We start from the raw sequence: 22,974 nt of genomic DNA, 5'->3' as shown, positions 1-22,974 counted from the left end.
ATCTTGTGGGTGCAAAAATTTTACAAGGGTTCGATGAAGAACAGATAAATCCACAGAACAAAAATCTGCTAAGGTTATGTAATACACGGGAAACATCCAGGAGGACCTTGGGCTGCAAATAGTTGAAGGCTGTAACGACATTCTGAAGAAGTGTTGGTATGCTTTTTTTTTTTTTTTTTGCAATTATGTAATTCCCAAAGACATTCATATTTTGTCATTGTCAAAGATGATACAGGTTAGATAAAACTATACTCTTACTCAGGCCAGCCTTTCTAATGCTTTTTATTTTCTGTCCTTATGTTTTGTTAAACTCATGAGAATTTATTCATTTGGGTCTCTGACAGTTCTGACATATTTTCAGAGTACAGCTTTGTATCTTCCCTAGACTTGGCCATCTGCCCCTATCTTCTTCATCTAAATAAGTCCAAACTCTCAGTGAATCCTCTGCATACCTCTGAGAAGATAGTATCTCTCACTATGTAACAATTAAAAATGGAAAACCCCCACTCCTTTCAATGTATACAACTTTACAGTTAGAGTTACATTACAACTAGAAATACAAAATGAACACTCATATACAGAACTTGTATGACCAAGTCCAAAATTAGGTATGATATATAGTGTTTCTATAGATTTTCAAAGAAACCTTTGACAGTTTCAATTTATATTATTTATTACATCCTGAATTTATGCAATTATTTATTTCTACCAAAGCGTAGAAATGCTCCTGAGAGCAAGGAATATTTTAAAATATTTTCAAACTTGCCAGTATCTTTTTGAATTCTTATCTAATTAAAAACTATCAAACTAGCTACTGTATAGAAGTTATTCACTAACATAGGAAAAAACAGATGTAAATATTTCATCTTGGTTTATAGTAAGATTTATTCAGTCATTCATGAAAGTGTTTCAGATTTATTGACTAGTTCCTGCTAAAAAACGGTTTTTGAGGCTAGAATCAAAAAACTCATGGTTGTCATCCCCATTTTAGACAAAATGATGGTGGCTATTCCAGAATGGGGGAGATCTGGGTTCACTTTTCTCCTTTCACTAAATAACATCAAACTTCCATTTTCCGCAAGAATACTACCAACTGCAATGTATTCTGGTATGTGTTTCTTTTACATTGTTCAACTAAAGCTGGTAATAAAATACCTAGTTAATTAGCTAATGAGTGAGACTGACTGCCCTAGTTGTTGGATATTCACCAAAGTTATAGAAGATTTGTTTTCCCACCCATATAAACCATTTTTTTCTACAGAGCACAACATAAAAAGAGAGATTTATTACAGCAAATACTAGTAGCATTACAATTGGATAACAAGGAACAGCAAATAGAAAAAGATGAGTTGAGTTACATGCACAGAAAGTAAGAAAGAGAAATGAAAATTGTCTTTTGTTTCAGAATGGTCTTAGGAGAAAAGAAAACAAAAGTTCTTCGTTACTGGTTGGTATGCAATACAGAGAGATTTTTGTTTAATTTTTTTTTTTAACTGGAGCTCACTAAGTATGCTTGGAGACTAAAAGTTCTTTAAAAAAACAGGCACTTTTTTGCCATTTCCTTCAGTTCTAATCATCTCACATAGGGCTCAAAAATACAGCAGGTGAGCAGAAAGCTTCTAAAAGATACAAACATTCTGCTAAGGAGAAGAAGCAGAAAAGCTATTAAATATGAATAAGAGGACATGATAACAAGAAAAGAATAATAGATTGAAATGTAAGATAGAATACTCTAAATAATGCTACAAACAGTTTAAATACATCCACAGAGTGAAAGAAAATTGTACCACAAACAGTACAGTGAGGAACTGAAGACTGAGACATCCTAGTGCTGTTTTCTCCTAGCCCTCATCTTGCAATGGCAATTCTTCTGACTGATGAAGTTTTCATGAGCATCCCTCCAGAGCTTGGTCAATCTTATTTACAAAATGTGCAAAGGAAAGATAAGGGAAAAATATAAGGCATGCTGATAGCGTAAAGACTAGAATGATCTGTCTCTGCAAATGGTTCCACTACAAGTTAAGGAGTTATTTTGCTTCCAGCAAAAAAACCCAAAACAGCAAAGCACAAAGTTGACTAAGATGACAATCAGATAAATAGGAGTATTGCCTATAGTTATTGTGCTCCTAGAAACGGCTAAGAATTGTAAATGAAACATTACAGAAAATACTTTTTCTCTTGACCTTAAATGTCAGGATAGTTATTATAACTGGAAAAATTCACATCAGATACATCCAATTAAAATTGTAATTGTATTGCTTCTAACAATTGCATTCATAACCTGTTCCTCCAAAGAAGCTCTTTAAAATCTGATGTTCCTTCAGGAAAACATTTTTTGATATGATGAACCACTGTTACGTCTGTCATCTCCCACAGAAGAGGACGTGCAACTAAATGAAGTGTAGTAGATTTTAATAGCACAAATAGACATGTACACAAACATGCATACATTACTTTATGCTTACTTTAGGGGCAAAAAAAGAGTCAAAGAAATAGCTAATACCTGAAGCAGATTGTAGTGTAACGTGTAGTGTTCCTAAGGATCCTGAGGGAAATCTTCCCCAATTTTAGGACAGTCTCTAAGTAATTCTCATCTCCAGCATCATCATAGCATTGCTCTATTTCTTACCTCTCTGCTTGCCAGATTAAGGCTTAAGAATTTAGGCTTTCAAAATTAGTAAGTGCATTTTACATATTACATGGGATTCCCCCCCCCCCCCCCCCGTATTGTCAACAATTGCTAATTGGCTTTATTCATAGTAAGCAAATAATGTGGGGGGAAAGAGCAAATCCTCTGAAGAATAGCCATCTGAATAAAAGATAGGCAAGCACATTGCTCAACACATGCCTATCCACATGTGGTCAGATGATTCAGAATTTAATTTGAAAAGAGATTAGCTGTTCATGTCATTTCTTGGTTTATTAACATATCCAATGCTGTATCTGACAACAGGGCTTAGAGACCCATCTGCAGTTTTAGTCCTCCAATATGCCTGCTTCAATTTTTTTTTATTTTCATGGTAATTTACTATGGATTTCGCAATTGGAATATCCACATAGTTAGTGACATGTGAGACAGTATGGTTGGAGAGCAGGTTCACATTAACACCTTCTAAGTGGTTTTAGTCCAGATAATTCATTTAAGCCTGTGAAAAGACTGAAAGATAACACTGTACAGGCATTACTGAAGAGCTAGGTAACACTATCATGAAGTTTAAGTTGGAAAAATATATCTCCAACAAGATTATTTTTAAGTTCAGGTGGCATGGGATTTAGGGGCTTATTGTATCTAACGTTTCATGAGAGCACTAGTACAGAAGATCAGTTTCTTGCAAAAAGATATATTGTTTTTGAACGGAATGACAGAACTCAGTTTCATCTACAGCTTTTCAAGCATCGCCTCACTTGAGCTTTCTGCTATCAGATCCTTGTACGTTATATCCTGCATGTTGACATATTTGTAACAGTGAGATACAATTACAATGAGCTTCATGAAATAGGTTGTTTTGAAGCTGGAAGGTGTAAAGACAGTAATAATTAACAAAGAGGAGTTCATAATATTAATTAACCCTACCCTACAGTCTGTTCCTGTGGGACAGACTGTATCTTTGCCTTGGCCAACTGTGCAAAGACTGGAATTAGAAGCAGCAAAAGGAAGGGCAACATAAGGAGACCTTACATGCTACATCTGCTGGACAACTTAATTAGAACAAAAAAGAAATTGTTTGAGACAGTACCGAGTATGATCCCCAGTAGCACTTCCTGGAATAGCTCTACTATGTCTTACTAATTGCACTCAGTTGAACTTGGCTATAAACCAAAGGCAAAAAAGAGGTAATCTTCACAGAAGAAAAGGCCGAAATTAACCTGCTTTGAAGAATGCCTTGGCACATTTTGTTGTACTGTAATCAAGAAGATGATGAAGAAAATTAAAAACCAGGGAAAAAAGGGCTTCAATTTGACCTTTTCAGGCATTTCATCTGGAAAAGAGTTCCCAATCAATGATATGTTGGTACAGGCTTGTAATCCCATTTTTTTCAGATGTTCCCTCACTGGAGGTGCAGATGTCCATATACAGGAGATGGGAATGCTTTATTTACCAGCATTTGTTGATTATGCTTATTTCATTACATGCCAATATTTTGCCCTTTCTCTGTCACTGGAAAACTATGTGTTCTTTTGGTAATTAGTAAGGTATTGTTAACAGAAAGTGTACCATGAACTGGCATACAGCACACCTAAAAATACCCTCCAGCAGTAAAAGGTATTTTCTTTTTTGTTTGTATACCTTTCATTTTGCATTTCACTTCTAGTAATTCCAAAAATTTATAATTGAAGAAACAAGGCTTAAAGAGTCTACATAGACATCACAGTTTGATCTTTTCATATCAGATCTTAATAAATGAGGTATTTGAATACGAAAGTAATGTTGACAAATACGTGACCTACTTCAAATAGCAGCTTTGCTAATGTCATGTAAAGGAACATTTCTGCAGCAGAATAAATTCTGACTGTGTCTAGGAATGCAACATAGCCAGGAATTTTAGACCAGACCTCTGAAACAATTTCTAATACTTTCTAACAGCCACAGTAATATGCTGAATGTCTTGATTCTCTCAAAAGAGAAAGATAAAAGTGCAAGCTTATCTTTAAGTGTAGGGCTGCTTTGTGCTTCAGAAAAATTGGGCTTGTGAGACAAAACAAGTTGATCAGATACTTACTTTAAAGAAAGATCGGAAGATGCTTCAGAAACCTAAGGTGTGACTCAAATATTACTTTTTCAGTGTAGAAGAGAAAAAATTATAGTCCACATATTAAAGACTAAGTTCTTGAATTATACATTCTGGGTTGTTCTAAGGAACAACATGGCCTTCTTAGATGAATGAAATAACATTACTCATAGTCAGAAAACAAGACATGTAAAAAGAGTAGGAGCTACATTAAGGTCCTACAGTGGAGACAGATTTTGTAACTAATAGATAAACTCAGTAAATACCTTTAGGTACCACAACAAGATGAGAGAAAAACTGTATGCTCTTTTACAACGAACGGTACATGGAATTTTTTGAAAATTTAAAGATTTTCATGGACTATTGCCATGATATTACCTACAGACAACTGCTGACATTCTTGCTGCATACATGCATCTGAGTACAGATCTATTTTCTGATCTGAAACAGAACAAGCATATCTGCAGAACTGTCTTTTTAATTTCACAGCCCAATTATACTCAGTACGAGAAGACATAATGAAGTTATAATATCGGTTAGAGAAAGATCAATTATTCTGACTGATCAAGCAGAAATGAAAAATAAAATAATCCAGAGTGACAATTTCAGCTGCAAGTGTTGATTGTGCCAAGCTGACGTTACCAAGATGGCCACAATTTTGCCGCCTTCAATCTTTAAGATTTACAGTTTCAAAAGAACTTCAGGGATGTCTATAACAAGGTACAGAGCTATGATATTAGAGAGGCATCTCCCTGAAAGCCCAGAGTGCCCTCTCCTGGAGTGAATGGTCTTGCACACCCAGCGGTCTTCGTTTATGGTCAAAGTTATACAAGGAACATCTCACAAACGAAACCACTGCGTGATTATCAGGTCTTTCATTTTTCATTTGGGTCATCATGCAAAGCCCCTACTAAACAAGTATTCAGATGATCAAGAAAATGACTAGCATCTTGCCATGACAGAGTTACATACAGTAATGACTTCCTCGTGAAATGGAGTGGACTTACTGTTAGTATAGAAAGTTTGACCTCCAATGTGAGGTGAAATGCCATGCTATAGAAGTATGATCATTCACTCTGAATTCGAGAACACTTCTGTGAATTCAACGTTCTTGCTGCAAATAAAGCTGTGAAAATAGGCTGCACCAAAGCTGCGTTCACAGTCTGCCCTATGTGTACTGGAGTGAGAGAAGAGTTTCCATCAACTTGTTGTAAGTTCTTCTACCGGTTAAAGTTCAAAACAAATAACAGAATCTTTATCCTTACATTTTAGTTGCAGGCAACCTGATGTTAAGGTATCTTCTGCCATCCATGCAGGCAACGTACATGGTTTTGTTTATAGTACAAGGCCATCTGATCCCAAAGCTGAAGTACATACTTACCATTACATGTGGACTGTTCTCCAGCTAATTAATCAGAAAATGTTGTCATATGCTGTCAGTCAGATAATATAGTGCTGTGGTAGAGTTCAGTGGTTTTCTACTTGATAGAAATACACTTCTTGAAAATCAGGATCCCTGTTTCAAATCAGGGGATGTAGGGAATTAGCAAACACCAAGAGTAAAAACTGCGATCCCCAAATACAAAAAGGAATTTTCTCTAATCCACCAAAAGTTACAAGAGATTGATTCTTCTTTGGTAGCAGACTATTGACGTAGAGGTAAAATGATGAAGATTTTAGAATTGGAATTATTTTGTCGTATTCATCTTCCACTCTGATCTGAATGATAATGAATCATTGCAAGTTTCCTGACGAAAACATAAAAGCACTGAAATTGAGTAGGGAAATACTAATGCCTTATTTAGATGGCAGTTCCTGATTTAGAAATCCTTTAAAAAGCATTTTGATTGTTTCAAAGAAGGCAACAGAAAACTACTAGCTGCAGTTACTATGAAAATGGGTTCCTTCTGTCTACTGTTTCTTTCTGGTCAGCCAGAAGACCCTTGACGTCAATAAGCATGATAAAGTAATTTGTTGCTTTTTGCTGATGATGCTTTTTTAAAAAAAAGACACATAAATGCCCAAGAATATAAGGTAGAAGGAAACAGTGAAATGCGCACAAATCCTCAATTATTATTGAACTAAACATTCTTTTAAGGTATAGATCTTCCATGAACTTTCAGAACAAGTTGGCAATTCAGAGGATTATAATCAGGACATACAACGAATTGTAATTGTCACTATAGATCTGGAAAAGGAACAAGGAACTTTTCAGTGAAACAACAGCTAGCTAAAGTAGAGAAAAAGCCGTAGCAGAACACTGCTTCCGCTACTCCTTGCTGACCATTTGTATTCAAGGTTCTGCTTTTAACAATATAGGTAAGACAGAAGCCTCAGAGACTTCCAAGAGAGACAATTCTGATCTGTTCTTTCTGGATTTTGCTGTTCTCTTTACACATTAGTACTCCCTGTCTCTTGTAGAATTACAGTGTATCATCTATCATTAAGGAGTTGAAAGGATCTTAATGAATAAAATAAAATGTCGTTTTTTTCATTCAGACGAAGATTGTGTCTAATCTGTGATCCTATATATTACTTAAATAATTCTAGGACAGAAACCATGGGGGGGGGTGTTGCACTTTTACTATAATTATTTCATTTACTGATGATAAATTAATGAATTACTTATGGTAAACTGTACTCTTGAAAAACCTGTAGAAGACGCCCAGAACTTCAGAACCAGTCATTTTGCCTTTGTTATTTTTTCTTAGCTTTCTAGGCAGAGACAAGAGGAAATTCAGCTTCCACTCAATCCATAAATCAAATCATCCACAAATTAGAAATGTACAGTTCTAATAAGCATGAGATTATAGTTCCAATTTCAGACTAAATGAAATGCAATGATTAAAAGTTACTGAGTGCAGTCCATTGTAAATTTAACCAAAGAAGATAAAAGTAAAGGAAACCCACATATTATGAAGAACTTAACCAGAACTGTGCAACAGCAGAAATCTGGAGAAGTTCCTTATCTAGCTCCAGTGAATGTTCTTTCCGTTTTCTTATTTTTGCTTATAAACATCAAGACATATTCAGTATCATTAAAGTACCCGGAATAAAATTGTAATCACTGAAGAGAATTTACAATAGAAGAAACAAGAACAACAAAAACCACCCAAAAGGCTAAAGAATCAAATGACCCCAGACCTAGGAATAAAAGATACCATTCAAATTAATTATTTCAGTTAGGCTTGAAAAGATTTGCTATATCCATGAATATAAGCACATGGTTTTAGTTTCAAAGATAATGACACAGCCAGTCCAAGAAAAACAATATGAATAATTTCTGATAATTTTAACTTCCTTCATTATAACAGATAAGATTTCTCACTCTTAACTTATTTCATGACAGTTCTTTAACAATATAGTTTTGCTTTGATCTAACTATTAAACTAATTATTTTTTTATCATTTAAAAGCAACAGTTTTCAGAATTTTCAAACCCTACCAACCCAAAATATAGTGGATTCATCTCATATGAAGACCTCAGCTACAGAAGCCAATTGATAAGTTTCTACTGAATTTCAACATTTGCATTATTTTTTATAGTAATCTACTTCTATTTATACCTTAAATACAGTATCCATTTAAAAGAAACAAATCCATCTGCAGCTCACATAAAATAGCTATCAAAGACATTTGTTTCAATGTATCAGCTTTCCCAAATACTATACTATTCTGCTACAAGTTTAGCCTAGATAAAGCAACTCGCATATGAAATTTGAAAGGACAGAAGTAACTAAATGCATGGTTTACTGACAGTTTCTTGGTCCTGAAGTTTTGATCTATGAAGAAGAAAATATTTTAATCTTTCTTAAAGCATTTTCATTATGTAAACCTCTATATACAGATAAAAGCTTCACAGTTACAAACACACTATCACTCTAAAGTTTTGCTTTAATGAGTCCCATTACTACTGCAGAAACCATGTCAGGTTACTTAGAAATCTCCCCATCCTCATCTTTACTGATGGTTACATAATAATTTCTAATTACATTTTTCCATTTAAAAAATCAGTAGAGTACACTGACCACACAATGATGAAAGTAGAAGTGTACCTGAATCATCATAATTTCAAAAACTACAATACCTAAATTCTAGGCATTTCTGTAAAACAAAGTTTGGTTTATTCAAAATAGAACATTCACGAAAAAGTATATTTTAATAATATTGGTCATGAAATATAAGAATCTTTTGTTGAGCAGCAGAAAAAAAAATCAGGAATGATTTTGTGTATTTATGATAAATGTATTTCACTACCAAAGACAACAGCAATTCCAGCTTAAACCCACAGACCTATAGTTTTATAAAGCTTTGTTGATAGGCAAAGTAAGCTTTTTTTTTCTATACCTGGAAGTTCTCTCTCTTCAACACTGTATTCCAGAGATCCAAAGGAATAATTAGCTGGACTGATTGCAGGAGTAGAAACAAAACTTGTACAGCCAATGGTTGAGTTGATGTCAAAATAATTGTGGCTGTGTTTCATTCGGTGAAATTCCAGAGAAGATACTATTGAAGTGCGCTGCTTGGGCTACAAGAAAAATAAGTTTGGAGTGAAAAATACAGACTTTTTGTATTGTTTTCATTACTTGACATTTAATAAATTTACCTACGGTTTCTCTCTTTTTACTGTTTTTATTTGGCTCAAAGGTTGTACTGGTAAAAATCATTTCATATGACAAGCTGTGGTGTGTAGAGATAATTTCCTTCCAAAATTTGGATTAATCTTCATTAGAAAAAATGCATGTCTTCATTCTAATCAATTTAATTCAAAATAAAATAGGGCTTTACAGCCTTGCATATAATAATTGCAATCATCTTTTGATAAGAAAGGGTGCTCTTCACCAGCTGCATTGCTGGGTACATCTTGCAAAACAATTAGACCGCTGATGCCTGTATAATGAAATTTACAAAATAATACCAAGCACTCATCACTCGAAAGCAACCCTCTGCTGTTTATTCAATTTATGAAGGGCTGCTTTAAATATTCAAAGACTGAAATGTCTAAAAGCTTAGGGGAAAACTGTCAGCTTAAAAAAACATACATGAAAATCAAACTATCTTCATGAGTTTTCAAGGAATAGTGAAAAACTTGATACTGGTTTGTACCAAACATTTACTTTTGAAGTGAAACTCTTCATTGACTCCACTTCATGGCTGTGCTTTGGATTGCAGAGCAGCTTCAGAGCACGAGAAACTCATTCCTTTTGGGTGGATCTACACCATAAGGTACATTACAGGATTGTACAAAACGTGCTCCAACTCCTTATGGCCTTTTGACCATGGGACCACGCTAAAGCTAGCCCAAATAAAAACCATGAAATCTATATAGTGTGATCGTCAAGGCAGAAACGACTTTTTCACTACATGCATCTGTTCCCATTGCACTGCACTACTTATCAACATAGACATAACCTTAGTGCTCCATGTCATGGACTATAAGCCACAGACCACTGATGGTTTGCATTGTCGTGCTAAACAGTCTGCTGCAGCACTCATCTGGCTCCGTACTCAAAATATCCCAACGCCACAATGCTCCTTGCTGCTTCAAGACCAGTGACCTGAAACATTAAACGCCTCCTCCAAAATAGAGGAGGCCCTGCATTCAGGTGTATAGCTGTCTGTATATTTATTTCACAACAGTGAAAAACATCTCAGGAGCTGCTACCTTAGATAACTAAAGCTGGGAAAAGTAAATAGAGAAAGAGAGTAAAGGGTGCTTTAACTCTTCTTGGTTTAGCATGTCAGGCTTAACAGGTCAGAATATTTGTAAAGGTCAGGAATTTGCTACTTATTAGAGTCAAGGCCAAATTATTGCCCTGGGAGCAATAACACCTTCCTCAGACCATGAAGCTATTCACCATCCCTAACTTGGAACTATGTGTTAAAATACAATCTATCCCAGCGGAGTAACTTCAGTTTTGTTTGTGGACTATTTCATTTTTAGGTTATGAGCCCTGCAATGTTTGTGTTACAAATACAGAACTAGACTGGTTTCAGCAAAAATTCACTCTTTTTAGCAGAATGACAGGCAAAAACTTGAATACACTTAGGTTTGCATAATGTTGATTGTTAAAGTTGTGTTGGGCACCATGTGAATTAACTGTGTCCTGTTAAAACTGAGAAAAATTGCAAAGGGTAAATTTGGGCATTCATCTGGAAATCATCTATGGTCTATTGAGGGGATTTACTTTCTTTAATAATTAAAAACAGCGTCTGCTTTGAAAGGCTGATTCCTAGGGCTAGTAATTTCATGGAAGAGTTCAATGAACAGGGACAGACTCCAACATCAAACAGTCTGGGTAAAAGTCATTGTTTGGGACCTGAGCCAAAGTAAGTCTCTGATCAGACCAAAAATATTCATGTGTACTAATTAAACCTAAACTTCTGTAGACAACAAATTCATCAATGACCTAATTATTTCTAAAACTGAAAAAGATCTCTGGTCATTTAGAAACACGTTCCTGGCCTTTTCCCAAACAATGGTGTCTTTGTGGTTTTCCAGGAATTCAGCTTCTGACTTGAAAAGGTGACATTTCAAGTAACATGATGTGTGGGATCTCTGATTATTCCTGAACTGAGACAGTACCTACCTAAAAAGGCAGCTGGGATGGTCCAGCTCCATCTTCCTAAGCATCTTCAAAAACTGCTCTGGCCTTTGTCCGGTCAGGTCTCCAGCCACTGCTTCAACCGTGTGCCCCTTTCTGGGAGCCAGAATTGCAGCATCTGATGCATCATATGGCCTTTTACTAACTTACGGATGCTCAGCTCTTTCACTACACCGTAGCTACTGTATCATCTCTTAAAAGTTTCACAAAACCACCTGCAAGGTCTTGGTAGAGGCAGAGAGAGGGGGGAAACAAACCAAAAAAAAACCCCAAACTGTTCTGAAGTGTTTTTAAAGATCAGTTTCATTTGCAAATGCTCACATATTCGGAAAATGTGTTTGTCAATAAATAGCTATGATTTGCTCTGGAGACACGGGTTAATAATATAAAATAAGCCTAGAGGGATTTTCAAAGATGATTATGGAAGTTAGAAACATGTTTTCTGTTTGTTCGTGCTAACATGCAACCATCTGCTGACCTGAGTGATACAAAATACCTCCTATATTACTTGGGGCTTTGACATTATTATTATTAATTCAGACAAACATATCTCAGTCAAATATGTCTTTCCAATCTAAGGATTCTGTACAGAACCTCACGCAGCCTCTAGTGCTCTACAGCATAACACATCCGCTATATTGTTTGGAGTTAACAAGGTCTGTCTGTCAGTATGTGCCAATAATTTTTCTACATAATTACACAGGAATCTAGCATCTGAGCTTTTGCAGCTAGCAAGAGGAGCCTTTTGCACCTTTGCTGGCTCCTGTAAAATGTTATGTTGTTAAAGTATGCTAATCGTTCATTAATATATGCTAAGAGAGATGCAGTAAACCAGTTTGTGTTGACTGCATCCCTCTGTGTCTCTCTAAAGTACAATTTGCAAAAAAACTGTAAAAAAATGGTTTTTTCTACAGTTAGGATTAAATTCAGTTCCAGATTTAGATAACTAAATTTACAGCATAGCTATTTACATCTACACTAGGTATCTAAGCTCCCATTACAGCCAGTTGATGTCTAGTCAATACAATCAACAGAGTCCAGAGAACAACTTGCCTCACCCCAGTCACCTTGGAATTGGTTCACTTGCCTTACCACAGGTGCCCACCATCGCTGGAGATTCCCTGGGACATCCCACCTGGCCTCCAGCTGCCATCCAGAAGCACGCAGGTCTCCCCAGGTATGTCCTATATCATACCTGACAGCCTCCATGTGCATGTCAAAGATACCTTTATGGCACCTCAGGTGACATTAGAGGGCTCTTTTTAGGCACCTGCACCGAATCCTACATCTCTCCTGAGCATGATGGGAGATTTGACATCCAAATCAGACAGAGATTCTTATATACAGAGACAAAAACATAGGTGGTTTTGTCCCAGAATGAATCCCACCTCACATGTAGACACACTCTGTATACCTTACTTCATCTGTTAGAATCTGGAGTTAAATTCCAGACTCACTGGCAGAATATGTAGCCAGCAATTATCAAGTCACTTACTGGAGTCTTGTACCTTGGCTTCCCGGATTGTATCTGCCAAAGCCACTTCTAAATTACATTTACCAAGATCTTTCGAGATAGGTCCTAAATAACTCTAAGATTATTTACTATATGGGATACCATAACGTCCAGGAAACGTAGTCAGGGGTCAAGGTTTTATAGCTGTGGAGATTGTACAAACACAAAAGTCTGTCCCAAAGAGACGATGCTTCCTTCATTCTTTGCACCAAAGCCAGCTTTGTCAGTCAATACATGTCTGTCATACTACTCAGAAGGCGTGCACACAGTTAGATAACCCCTGTGAAATTGTAGCATACTTACGGCTTAACTCCACCCCAGTATGCAAGCTACAAAACCACATGCAGATACGTCCTTAGGCAGATTTTCTTTATTCGTTACCTTTGTGTATTTAATTTACTTGTTATATGTAAATCTCTTTAATGACCGATTTTGTTTACTTTAAAATGTTTCTTCGTTACTATTATTTCAATTGTCATAATCCAACCTAGAAAACCCTAGACTATCCTAAACCAGCATACCACATCAGGCCGAGAAACCTTATCATCAGTGCAAAAGCAATAATATATCAATAAAAATCTTTAAAGATCTTGCAATAAGAAGATTTAAATAACTTTCAAATCAGGTCTAATAAGCAGAACATTTTCCTGTTAAGTCAGTAGTGAACATATATCAATGAAAGATACCACTCTGAACACTGCAAAACAGGAAAGGCATCAAAATACACATACGGAATTGCCTTTCTATTAAAAAGACAAGGACTTAATGCTCCCATGAATGGAAGTTGCATGCAAATTCTGTAATGCTACCATGACTTGCACGTAACACTATGAGCATGCAAGGGATCGTTCAAATATTCCTCACCACATTTAGTAGAGAGAGTAGGGCAAAATTCCTTTCTCAATTTAACATCAAAATATTTCTCCAGCCTGGAAGTACTCTGCAACGAAGGATGCGTTTCATTTGGGAAGAACTAAGTGTACTGCAGTAGGGTGTTGACATAGGGGAGGAAACCAGGTTATTTCACCGTGGGGAAATAGTGACACTAATCCACTTGAAAATTCTGTTCATGGAACAATTAGTTCTGAAAATTTAGTTTCTGGAACTGTGATTTTCCAGAGTTGCCTCTAGCATGATTTTTTTTGTTTGTTTTTACTCAGAGTAATTCCTGCACCTAACTGCAAAAAGGATGAGATATAATTTCCTTGAGTGTAAATTACTATCACTATTTAGGTCAACTAGAGAGGCTCTGGAGCACGTATCTCCTATGGTTGGTCTGTCCATTCGTGTCCAGGCTGCTAGAGGAGGTGGAACCTCACGGTCCCTGTCTTTCCCTATGCCTAAGTACATCTACATAGGCACACCAGGCTCACTGGGCATGCACAAAATAGTTATACATTAGTCAAGGCACACTGGGTAGCCCAAACAAGTGGGACAGGTCTGTCAGAGGCTACAGATGTCCTGCAGGATTCCACTACCACTTGCAGAAAAATGAGACAATTCCTTTCTTCCTCTAACGTTTAAACTATTACCTTCTATTATATTGCTAGATGTCTTAGCCAGAGGAACAATGAACCATAGATGGAATTGTAACTTTGCTTAAAGAGGTTAAAAAAGATAAATAGAAAAAATTATGTCTAATGTAAAGACAGCATGAGGAAAAAAAAAACATATTATAATGAATAGATTATTACAGATCTTAGCAATAAAGCCAGCAAGAACGAGATAATGAAATTTCATTGTCAGAAACACTTAAATTCTCTGTTCCTTTGTCTTTCTACCAGAAGCCCTCTTTATATCATTGAAATAACACTCTTAGGGAGTTAGGTTATTCACATAAAATGGGGACAATACTAATTCATGATAGATAAAATCCAAGTCACTTTTAAATAATCCACATTTAGACATCAAAAGCTGTACCTACAGTTAGCCATTGAAACCTATCTTAGACAAAAAAAGAATATGCAAATTCTGGATTACTTTTAGTAAAGAATTTAAAAGGCGAGAAGTCAGAATGCAATTTTATGAGAATTGGCCAATGACCCACAAGTGAATAGCACTGGCAAAAGAAACAGCCTTAGGAAAAAAGGTGCTCTTTCTCCCTCTATGTATAAAGTTTACTTGTTCAAATGGAGCTGAACAAATAAATATGTAAGGAGAGTCTTATTAAATTGAGAGGCTAGTACAAAAAATAGGTGAAGCATCACATGCAGTCCAATTTTGTTGAGGCTTCATCCAGACTGACAGCTACGGGAAGTGTGGTAGAACAAGCTCAATTTTACTATTACTTTCTAAAATTCCGGTCTGATAAGGTAAGTTATATTTTACCATATGTACTAACGTAACTAAGTTAAAACTTGAAAGAGAGCTTAAACTCTCAGAGACCTTCAGTTAACTCACTAACATACTTGGTCTCCAGCCACATCTCATTTTTACTCCCATGTGCTGTTAGTATACTTCACAGAGGCATGTGTCTTTAACCTTAATCATAGAATCATGTAGGTTGGAAAAGACCTTTAAAATCATGGTGTCCAACCGTAAACCCAACACCACCATGCTTACTAAACCATATCCTGAAGTGCCACGTCTACGCATTTTTTGAACACCTCCAAGGATGGTGACACCACCACTTCCCTGGGCAGCCTGTTCCAATGTCTGACAAGCCTTTCAGTAAGATTTTTTTTCTAATATCCAACCTAAACCTCCCCTGGTGCAACTTGAGGCCATTTCCTCTCATCCTATCGCTAGTTACTTGATAGAAGAGACCAGCACCCACCTCACTACAACCTCCTTTCAGGCAGTTGCAGAGAGCGACAAGGTCTCCTCCCAAAAGCCTCCTTTCCTCCAGGCTAAACAGCCCCAGTTCCCTCAGCCGCTCCTCACAGGGCCTGTTCTCTAGACCCTTCAACAGCTTCATTGTCCTTCTCTGGACATGCTGCAGCACCTCAATATCTTCGTTAATTAGTAACTCATGAGTTAAAATCTTACTAAGGCTTGTCTGGACAGAAAATATCTGGAAAAAAATATCAAGTGATTCAAACTCTGAACTAAATTCTGTTTATCATCTGCATATATGTAACTTTTCAACAAACCCCCTTTTTCAGAGAGTAACCCTGTGAAAATTTGAAAACGAGACACATATTTGCAAAATGTGAGATCACAGGTACAAGCCGTAGCTAAGGTACATGGATGAAAGAGCACACAGATCCCTGAATTGCTGTTAAGTGTGCTAGCTTCAGGACTGGAAGCACTAGAGGTGGGTGGCAATGGGGCACTGAACTTAATACTGCTGCTGAGATCGGAGTATCTCTCCAGAGTGCTGCACCGTGCCAGGGAGAGACACCATTTCAGTTAAAATAGGCTTCAGCTTTAGTAATGGTACACTGAATTGAATAGTTGAGGCATATCCAAAGAGTTTTAGATGGATTTTAGGGAGCAATGGAATCTCATAAGGGTTGAGTGGTAGGGTCACAACAAACTGCAGGTTTCTCTCCTCAAAATTCATCATGATTAACTGAAGAAAGGATAAATTTCCAGAAAAATAAGTGGAAGGTTGGGGGAAAATAGAAATTCCCAGCCAGGTTTGTGATGGCATGTTTTTAATATAAGAAGGGGAATAATTATGGTCAGGTTAAGAGACAACTAGAAGGAAAAAGACAAAACAAGTTTTGAGTGCACTCCGAGGAATCCCTTGACTGTCCATGACCCAGACCCCTCAGGATTCACACTTTGTGTATGGGATTGTTCCTGTCTCACACTTCCCAGCCGTGGTCCTTTCACCCCATGGGCTGGCCGTGCAGCATCACAGCCTCCCTCCTCTTCGGGGACCCCCCGCAGCAGGGGGAGCCGACAGGGTCATCCATCCCCCCCCCCCCCCCCCCCCCCCCCCCGAGCTGTTTTTGGTACGTGTGAGCATCTGGAATAGGGGAGAGGAGAGCCCACGGTGCTGCACTAAACCTCACATTCATACAAATGTCTTCAAAGTCTGTCGTGTGCTGAAGCGTGCAGATGCGCTGCCATCATGTGAGATGGCAGGCGGTCTTAGAAAGAAAAGGCCAAAGAAAGCAGGAGGCGGAATGTCCCCCACCTCCGCCTTCAAACTCGGCTCTCCAGGTTTCTCTTTTTCCACTCTCTGCCACCTCCTGCCCTCCCCAGACTGGCGGGAGGAAGGAATCTTTGGTCCCCTCTGCTGCTGCTTACGCAGAAACACAGTGTTTCTCCTCACTGCGGGTAAACTGCTATATGCACAACCCTCCAGGAAAGATAAGTAAGGCTATAAATGAAAATAACAATGGGAGTTGAAAGGCCAGACTTCCCTGGCAGTTTCATCCAAGCTACCAAAGCCTGCCTAGTGCAAAACTGGCTGCTGAAGAGTTTCCCATTCTGCCTTTCCCTGGCACCTTCCTGTGCTGGATGCACAAGACATATGAAGAGGGGAAAGGAGTGACAGCTGTTTTGGAAATTTATACGATCCCTGTTTTAGATCTGTTTAAAATCTGTTTGCTTTGCTAGGAAAGTGCAAAGAGGCTCTGGCAGACAACAGAACATTAATTATTTTGCACGCATTGTGTAACACTGTTCATTAGTTTTACATGAGTGGTGAGAGGTCAGTCAAGAATAGAATCCCATTGTGTTAACCTTCAAAGAGCTTGCCATGTAATTGAATGCAGCAGGCATGGAATAAAGGAATTAAATATGCAGGCAGAATTAACACTAATGGTTTGCAAACACCACGTTGCAAATATCTACAACTTCTTTGTCTAAATTCCCGGGTTGAGATCTTGTGGAGAGGTGATTAGGTAAGCAACAAAAACAAAGAAAAGGAAGAATACTGAAGGAATGTGCATAAAACACATGGAGAAAGGAGAAGCATAATGGGACCTCAATGCTATAGTGTATCCAACTTCTCATGCATAGCATAGATTTACAACATACATTAAGCACTAGCCTACACGTGCCTTTCTGTTGTCGTTTTCTGCATGGGAACTATGCCACATGTAGGTCCACATGAGAGACATTTTAGCAAATGTGGTAAAGTTCTGACCATATATATCACACAGCTAGCTTTTGTTCTGCAGAATGATGAGAATACTGGGAGTCAGTGAATGGTATGATTTAAATTTGAAAATAGCTCCCCGGAATCTGCTGAATCCATTCAGAGCTAACTAGCAGGAGAACATCACCATTCAGTGTTCTGGGTCCATCTGTTGGCAAAATCATGATGGAAACAGCTTTTAAAATGCTATTTTCAATAAGCTATCACACGACAGCTTGTTCCAACAATATTCCAATACCTTTCTGTTTCCTTGCCGCCTACTATAAAAAACAGCTTAGAGGGAAGGAGGCATTTCAGTATTATACTGATGTAGGGTGGGAGGGACAGAGAGACTACAGGAACAAGCAAAATGAGAAACAACTATAAAAAGAGAAAAGGAGAAGAAGCTGTGATTTTAGACCCCCTCTGATCTAGATTTAAACCAGGATGTGGAACCCAAACTACTGTAGTGTCAAAAAGGGATAGCCTGCATCAGCCAGTCATTAGAATTATTGTGCATTGACAGTGTCAGCCATAGGAAACCAATGGCTCCTACAGAGAAATGGCAGGTGCACCTAGTAATTACCTTTAATTCTGCAAGACCTTCTGAACTGTGTGCTCCAGTGAGTACCAAAAGGAAGATCCACCTCATCACTGTAACACGCTCACTTGTGCAGCAATAAAACAATCTGTCCTATATAATTCTTCCCAAATATCATGTATCCATCAGCTTACTTCTCAAGTAAAACAAATGCCAGCAACATACTGGTGATACAAAGCCCGCATCCACCAGCATCAAAGTAGCTCAGTTGCAGAGATCAGCTGAGCAATAAAGAACAGATGGCTGCATTTGAACCCAATGACTGGTAGGAGAGGAATAGATGTTCTTTTGGTTCACACCAAAAAAAGTTTCACAATTAGTCAATTCGGAGTGTAGTTGTCACACCTAGCTTTGACACACCTAATGTCACGCCTTTTTAAGTGGGGAACTAGATAATCCCGAGGTTTCTTCTGACCTATGTTATCTATAATCCTGTGATTCTAAAACTAAACTCCTCTATGCAGATTACCTCTATACTACTGAATCAAGTTCAAAGATTTATTTTTTTAAAGCTTTTATTTTAAAAGGCTGTACTCCTTAAAGAATTACAAGGGGCACTCAAGTTCTCCACGCATTAAGCATCTTGTTTACCAAACACTATTAGAAATACATATAGTTAGGAAGGATGAAAGTTGGGAAGAAATGCTATACGAGAAGGTAAACTAAAGAAGGTATGAAACATTATGGGACCATGTAAATGGAGATACAGAAAGAGGAAAGAAAACCTCTAAAAGTAACAGGGAATTATTACTGATAAAAACAGAACATAAGCTTGGAAGAAAACTAATAGTGCATAAAAATACAAAATATTGCGTAAAGACTTCATTCATCATTAATGCTGTAAGAAAAACATACTGATGTCTCTCTGTACATTGTTGGGGTCATTCATAAAATATTCTGTCTTCTCCTGCTATCAAGATTGCTTCCTAAGTACAAAAAATATTTTGTGTTCTGTTTATCTATCTTTGACTTATTCATACGTGTATAGTGATAACATACATTAGAATACATGCATCATAGCCTGCTTTTAAAATGAAAAATACAACTAATAAGAGGATGCTTATGGTGATCACCTACCTGAGGACGTATAACTTTCACTATATTTTTGAGTGCAGTGTCTGGTGATGGAGGAGAGCAGTCAGGTGTTGGGCCTGTAGAGCTGTTTCTATGGTTACCAGATCCCGGTGCGGTAATTGCTACCTGAGGTGCATTATCTGTGAATAAAAATAGCATTTATGTGAACTTACAAATACTTCATACATTTTAAAATAAAAAATTATTTTGAAAACAGAAAGCTACTCAGAACACTATTTCAACTTACAAAACCTATTATAATTCAAATGTATTTGGTAAGGAATATATTGCATACCTACACTTATTTTGTCAGCTCAAACATTCATTCTGTGCTAAGGCAGGATATAGCACTCTCTTAATACCTAAATAAAATGAGGCGCAAACCAAACACAAATCTTTTACTTTTGTTACCCTGAATTACCGATTGTGAATCCAAGTACTATCACTATAAGGGGGTGACTTGAAAGGGAGCTTTGTAAGGTAACTCATATCTCATCCTGGAAAATCCTAACACACACAACCCTGTTCAAGAAGTTACATAAACCCATACTTGATGTAGAGCATGCTAATAGCTGCCAGTGACAACTTCCGTGGACACGGTGAGCAACTGATCAACAAAGATTAATTACACAAAAATACACCCAGCTTCTCAGATGAAATTTGCATCCCCCATAGAGCTCTGCACTGCAGTAGCTACCTTTCTAGCAGCATCCCAGCTAGATAACCTACAGCTGGCTTAAAAACGTCTACATACCTGCAGGTACATAGGAAACTGCTGTTCGGACATATTTGTGATGCTGTTACCATTTTATGGCACTGTGAAGGACCATCAAAGGGACTTAAAATATCATTCTTACCTTCTTTAAATGTTCTTAATGCTGCTTGAACAATGTAAAGTTAGTGAAAATCAGGTCAGGGGATAGAGAGGACCATGAAATAAGGCATAGCTTCCCAGCTGTGATGGTAACCAAGCACCAGAATGACGTAGCAGGAGGCCAAAAGCTCCATATTACTTCATGCCTTTAAAACTGTATTTTTAAAGAAATACTTTAGTTCATATTCTGGGGAAAATGCCATTGCCTGTGCATGGTTATAATGGTCTTTAAGGTATCTGTGAATTTATAGAGTACCTTTCTTTGTGGGTCACAAAGACATGTGCTCCATGTTCCTAAATGTGCTAATAACACCTCCAGCTCTGCATTAAGACAGCGATTACATTCAAATCTCACGTCTCAACTGACAGCCTGCAGAGTTCACAGAAGAAAGCCTATTTATTTGTAATTGAGGTGGATCTCCAACACGTGCTTTCACTCTGTGGGCAAATCCACTCCAGAAAAACCCAAACTCCAAATGAACAAAAGTAGCTCCAGTGCTGTAAGCTGGAGGATCTTTGCCTAACCAACTTCTGCAGGAACACACATGAGCTCATGCATCTGCACAAGTCACAAATGCCTCTGTGAAAGCAAGGACAGAAGATTCTCCCTCCCAGTCCTACTGACCTGAAAGAATTCTTGGAAGTGTAACAGAGGTATCAAAGGGAAGGAAATACCCAGTTCCATTAGCATAGCTAACATAGGATAAAGAGGAATAGTTGCAAGAATGTAAACTTTATGGCCTTTCCAATTTAGAGATACTTTCATAGCATAGATGATTCTAAGAAATACTCCTGCAGAAACACTACATATCTGGATGAGGTCTGAAAGTTTCTAGTCAAATACAGACCAACAAACTGTTCTTCTAAAGCAAATACCAAGCTGGAATGTTTCAGCAATACTGTTACGCTTAATGAACGTGTGAACAAACGTTCAGGTGGCAGCTTGGCAGACATCCTGTAGATAACCTCAGATGTTACCTGATGTCTGACAAAGTGAACCCTCCTTGTCACAGAAACAGACAATTCCAACTTTTTTGAAAAGTATGTCGTCAAAACTGCCGGTCCTTTACGTATGCATTCTGTACACATAGAAGGGTTCTTCCTGAATCATCGCATCACAAGTGTGTGCAGAAATCTTGGATCTGAATTAATTTAATTCAGAAAGTAATACATATGTGTTAATATGATGAATCAAACAAACTTTTACACAGCCTTAGAAAGGAACTTAAAGTGAATCTTCATAATAACATCCCTGACACGGAACAACTTGGATGACATTCCAGAAAGCCTTTTATCTCTATTATGCTTTCCAGTCTGACCTGGTATCTAACTGTAAAACTGTTCACATGCAGCATGTGAATGAGCACCCTGTGATTTGACAGCCTAGCTCATCGAAGGAGGGACAGGGATTTGACCAAACACCCCACCAAGGCCTTGCCATACTCTTTGGAAACCTCCTAGTGAGGATGAAGGTTAAATGAGTGTTAGGAGCATCTTAATTGAGCTGAAAGTCTCGTCCTCTTTTGCTCCAGAATATGAAATATCGTCTTCTTTCACTCTATGGACAGACTCATCAATAGATAATTATCAGCGAACCTCCTTGACTGAGGAAACAGAGACTTGCTTTGATAGAGCCTTGCACTGTGTTTGTGGAGGTACCAGACAAGGGGGCTATACACTGCTGCTGAGACACGCGGCAATATAGGCACCATCTACGAAGCTAAGAAATAACTTCTGGAGTGAGAAATGTTCCACACGAGCCTAGCTAAGCGTACTCAGTGCGCTTATTTACTTACTGGTGTGAGAGACAAACAGAACGATTGACCGACAAAGAGATAAAACTATAAAGACACCCCCCCCCCCCCAACAAACCGCTAAACCTATAAAGAACACAACCCCCCGGTACTTCAGCCGTCCCCGTATTTCTGTTGCTGCGGAGCCTGTGCGGCTGTGCTTCAGCACAGCTGCCCTTCAGCTGTTGAGCACATGAAAGCCTTGCAAGTGGAATCAGGGAGTCTTGCAGATGCAGGAGTATCTCAAAGATGCAGCACTCAGAGGACAGATGGTGACAAATACGGGTTGGTGCTGATGGTGACAAATAGAGTTTTCTGCCCACCGTTGCATTCTGTTTCATGGGCCTTGTCGATATTCACCTCGGCTTAGTTTACCCACACTTTAAATATGCAGAAGAAGAGGGTAACAGAGCGGTCAAGTTATATGAGCAAGATTTTGGTCTTTCCACAGGAAAGACTTCTTGTCAACCCTGTTCAATGACAGGTCCCTGAAGACTAGGTTTTGCCCCTACAGTCCCACCTGAGAAGCATCGAACTTACTGGGAGTGATGTTCTTGGAATGAAATTTTATTGGAAGATATTCCTGAGGGGAGGCAGGGCTGGCGTATGCTCCACTAGATAGAGCTGAGAACTCCTCCAGCTACAATGTGTGCATACAACTATAAGCAATTCAGGAACATACATAATATGCAGCAATCTCAAAAAGGAGCAGTTGCAGTCTCCTTTCAAGCAAAATAAAGTGGTAATACA

General features: G+C 37.9%; 1 protein-coding gene across 2 annotated transcripts in view; it reads right to left on the bottom strand.

Annotated features, from left to right (window-relative positions):
- Positions 1-22,974, bottom strand: part of ANKS1B (ankyrin repeat and sterile alpha motif domain containing 1B) — a 422,725-nt gene that overhangs the window by 251,861 nt on the left and 147,890 nt on the right. For both annotated transcript variants that reach the window (XM_075058028.1, XM_075058030.1), the window contains exons 11-12: positions 19,561-19,697; positions 9,077-9,257 (exon numbers count right to left, since the gene is read on the bottom strand). In XM_075058028.1, coding sequence (XP_074914129.1) covers positions 9,077-9,257; positions 19,561-19,697 — 318 coding nt within the window. The remainder of the gene's footprint in view (positions 1-9,076; positions 9,258-19,560; positions 19,698-22,974) is intronic.

The sequence above is a fragment of the Buteo buteo genome, chromosome 26 (assembly GCF_964188355.1).
Source record: "Buteo buteo chromosome 26, bButBut1.hap1.1, whole genome shotgun sequence".
Lineage (NCBI taxonomy): Eukaryota > Metazoa > Chordata > Aves > Accipitriformes > Accipitridae > Buteo > Buteo buteo.
Note: the sequence above shows the minus strand (reverse complement) of the source record. Positions and strands in the feature narration are given on the sequence as shown.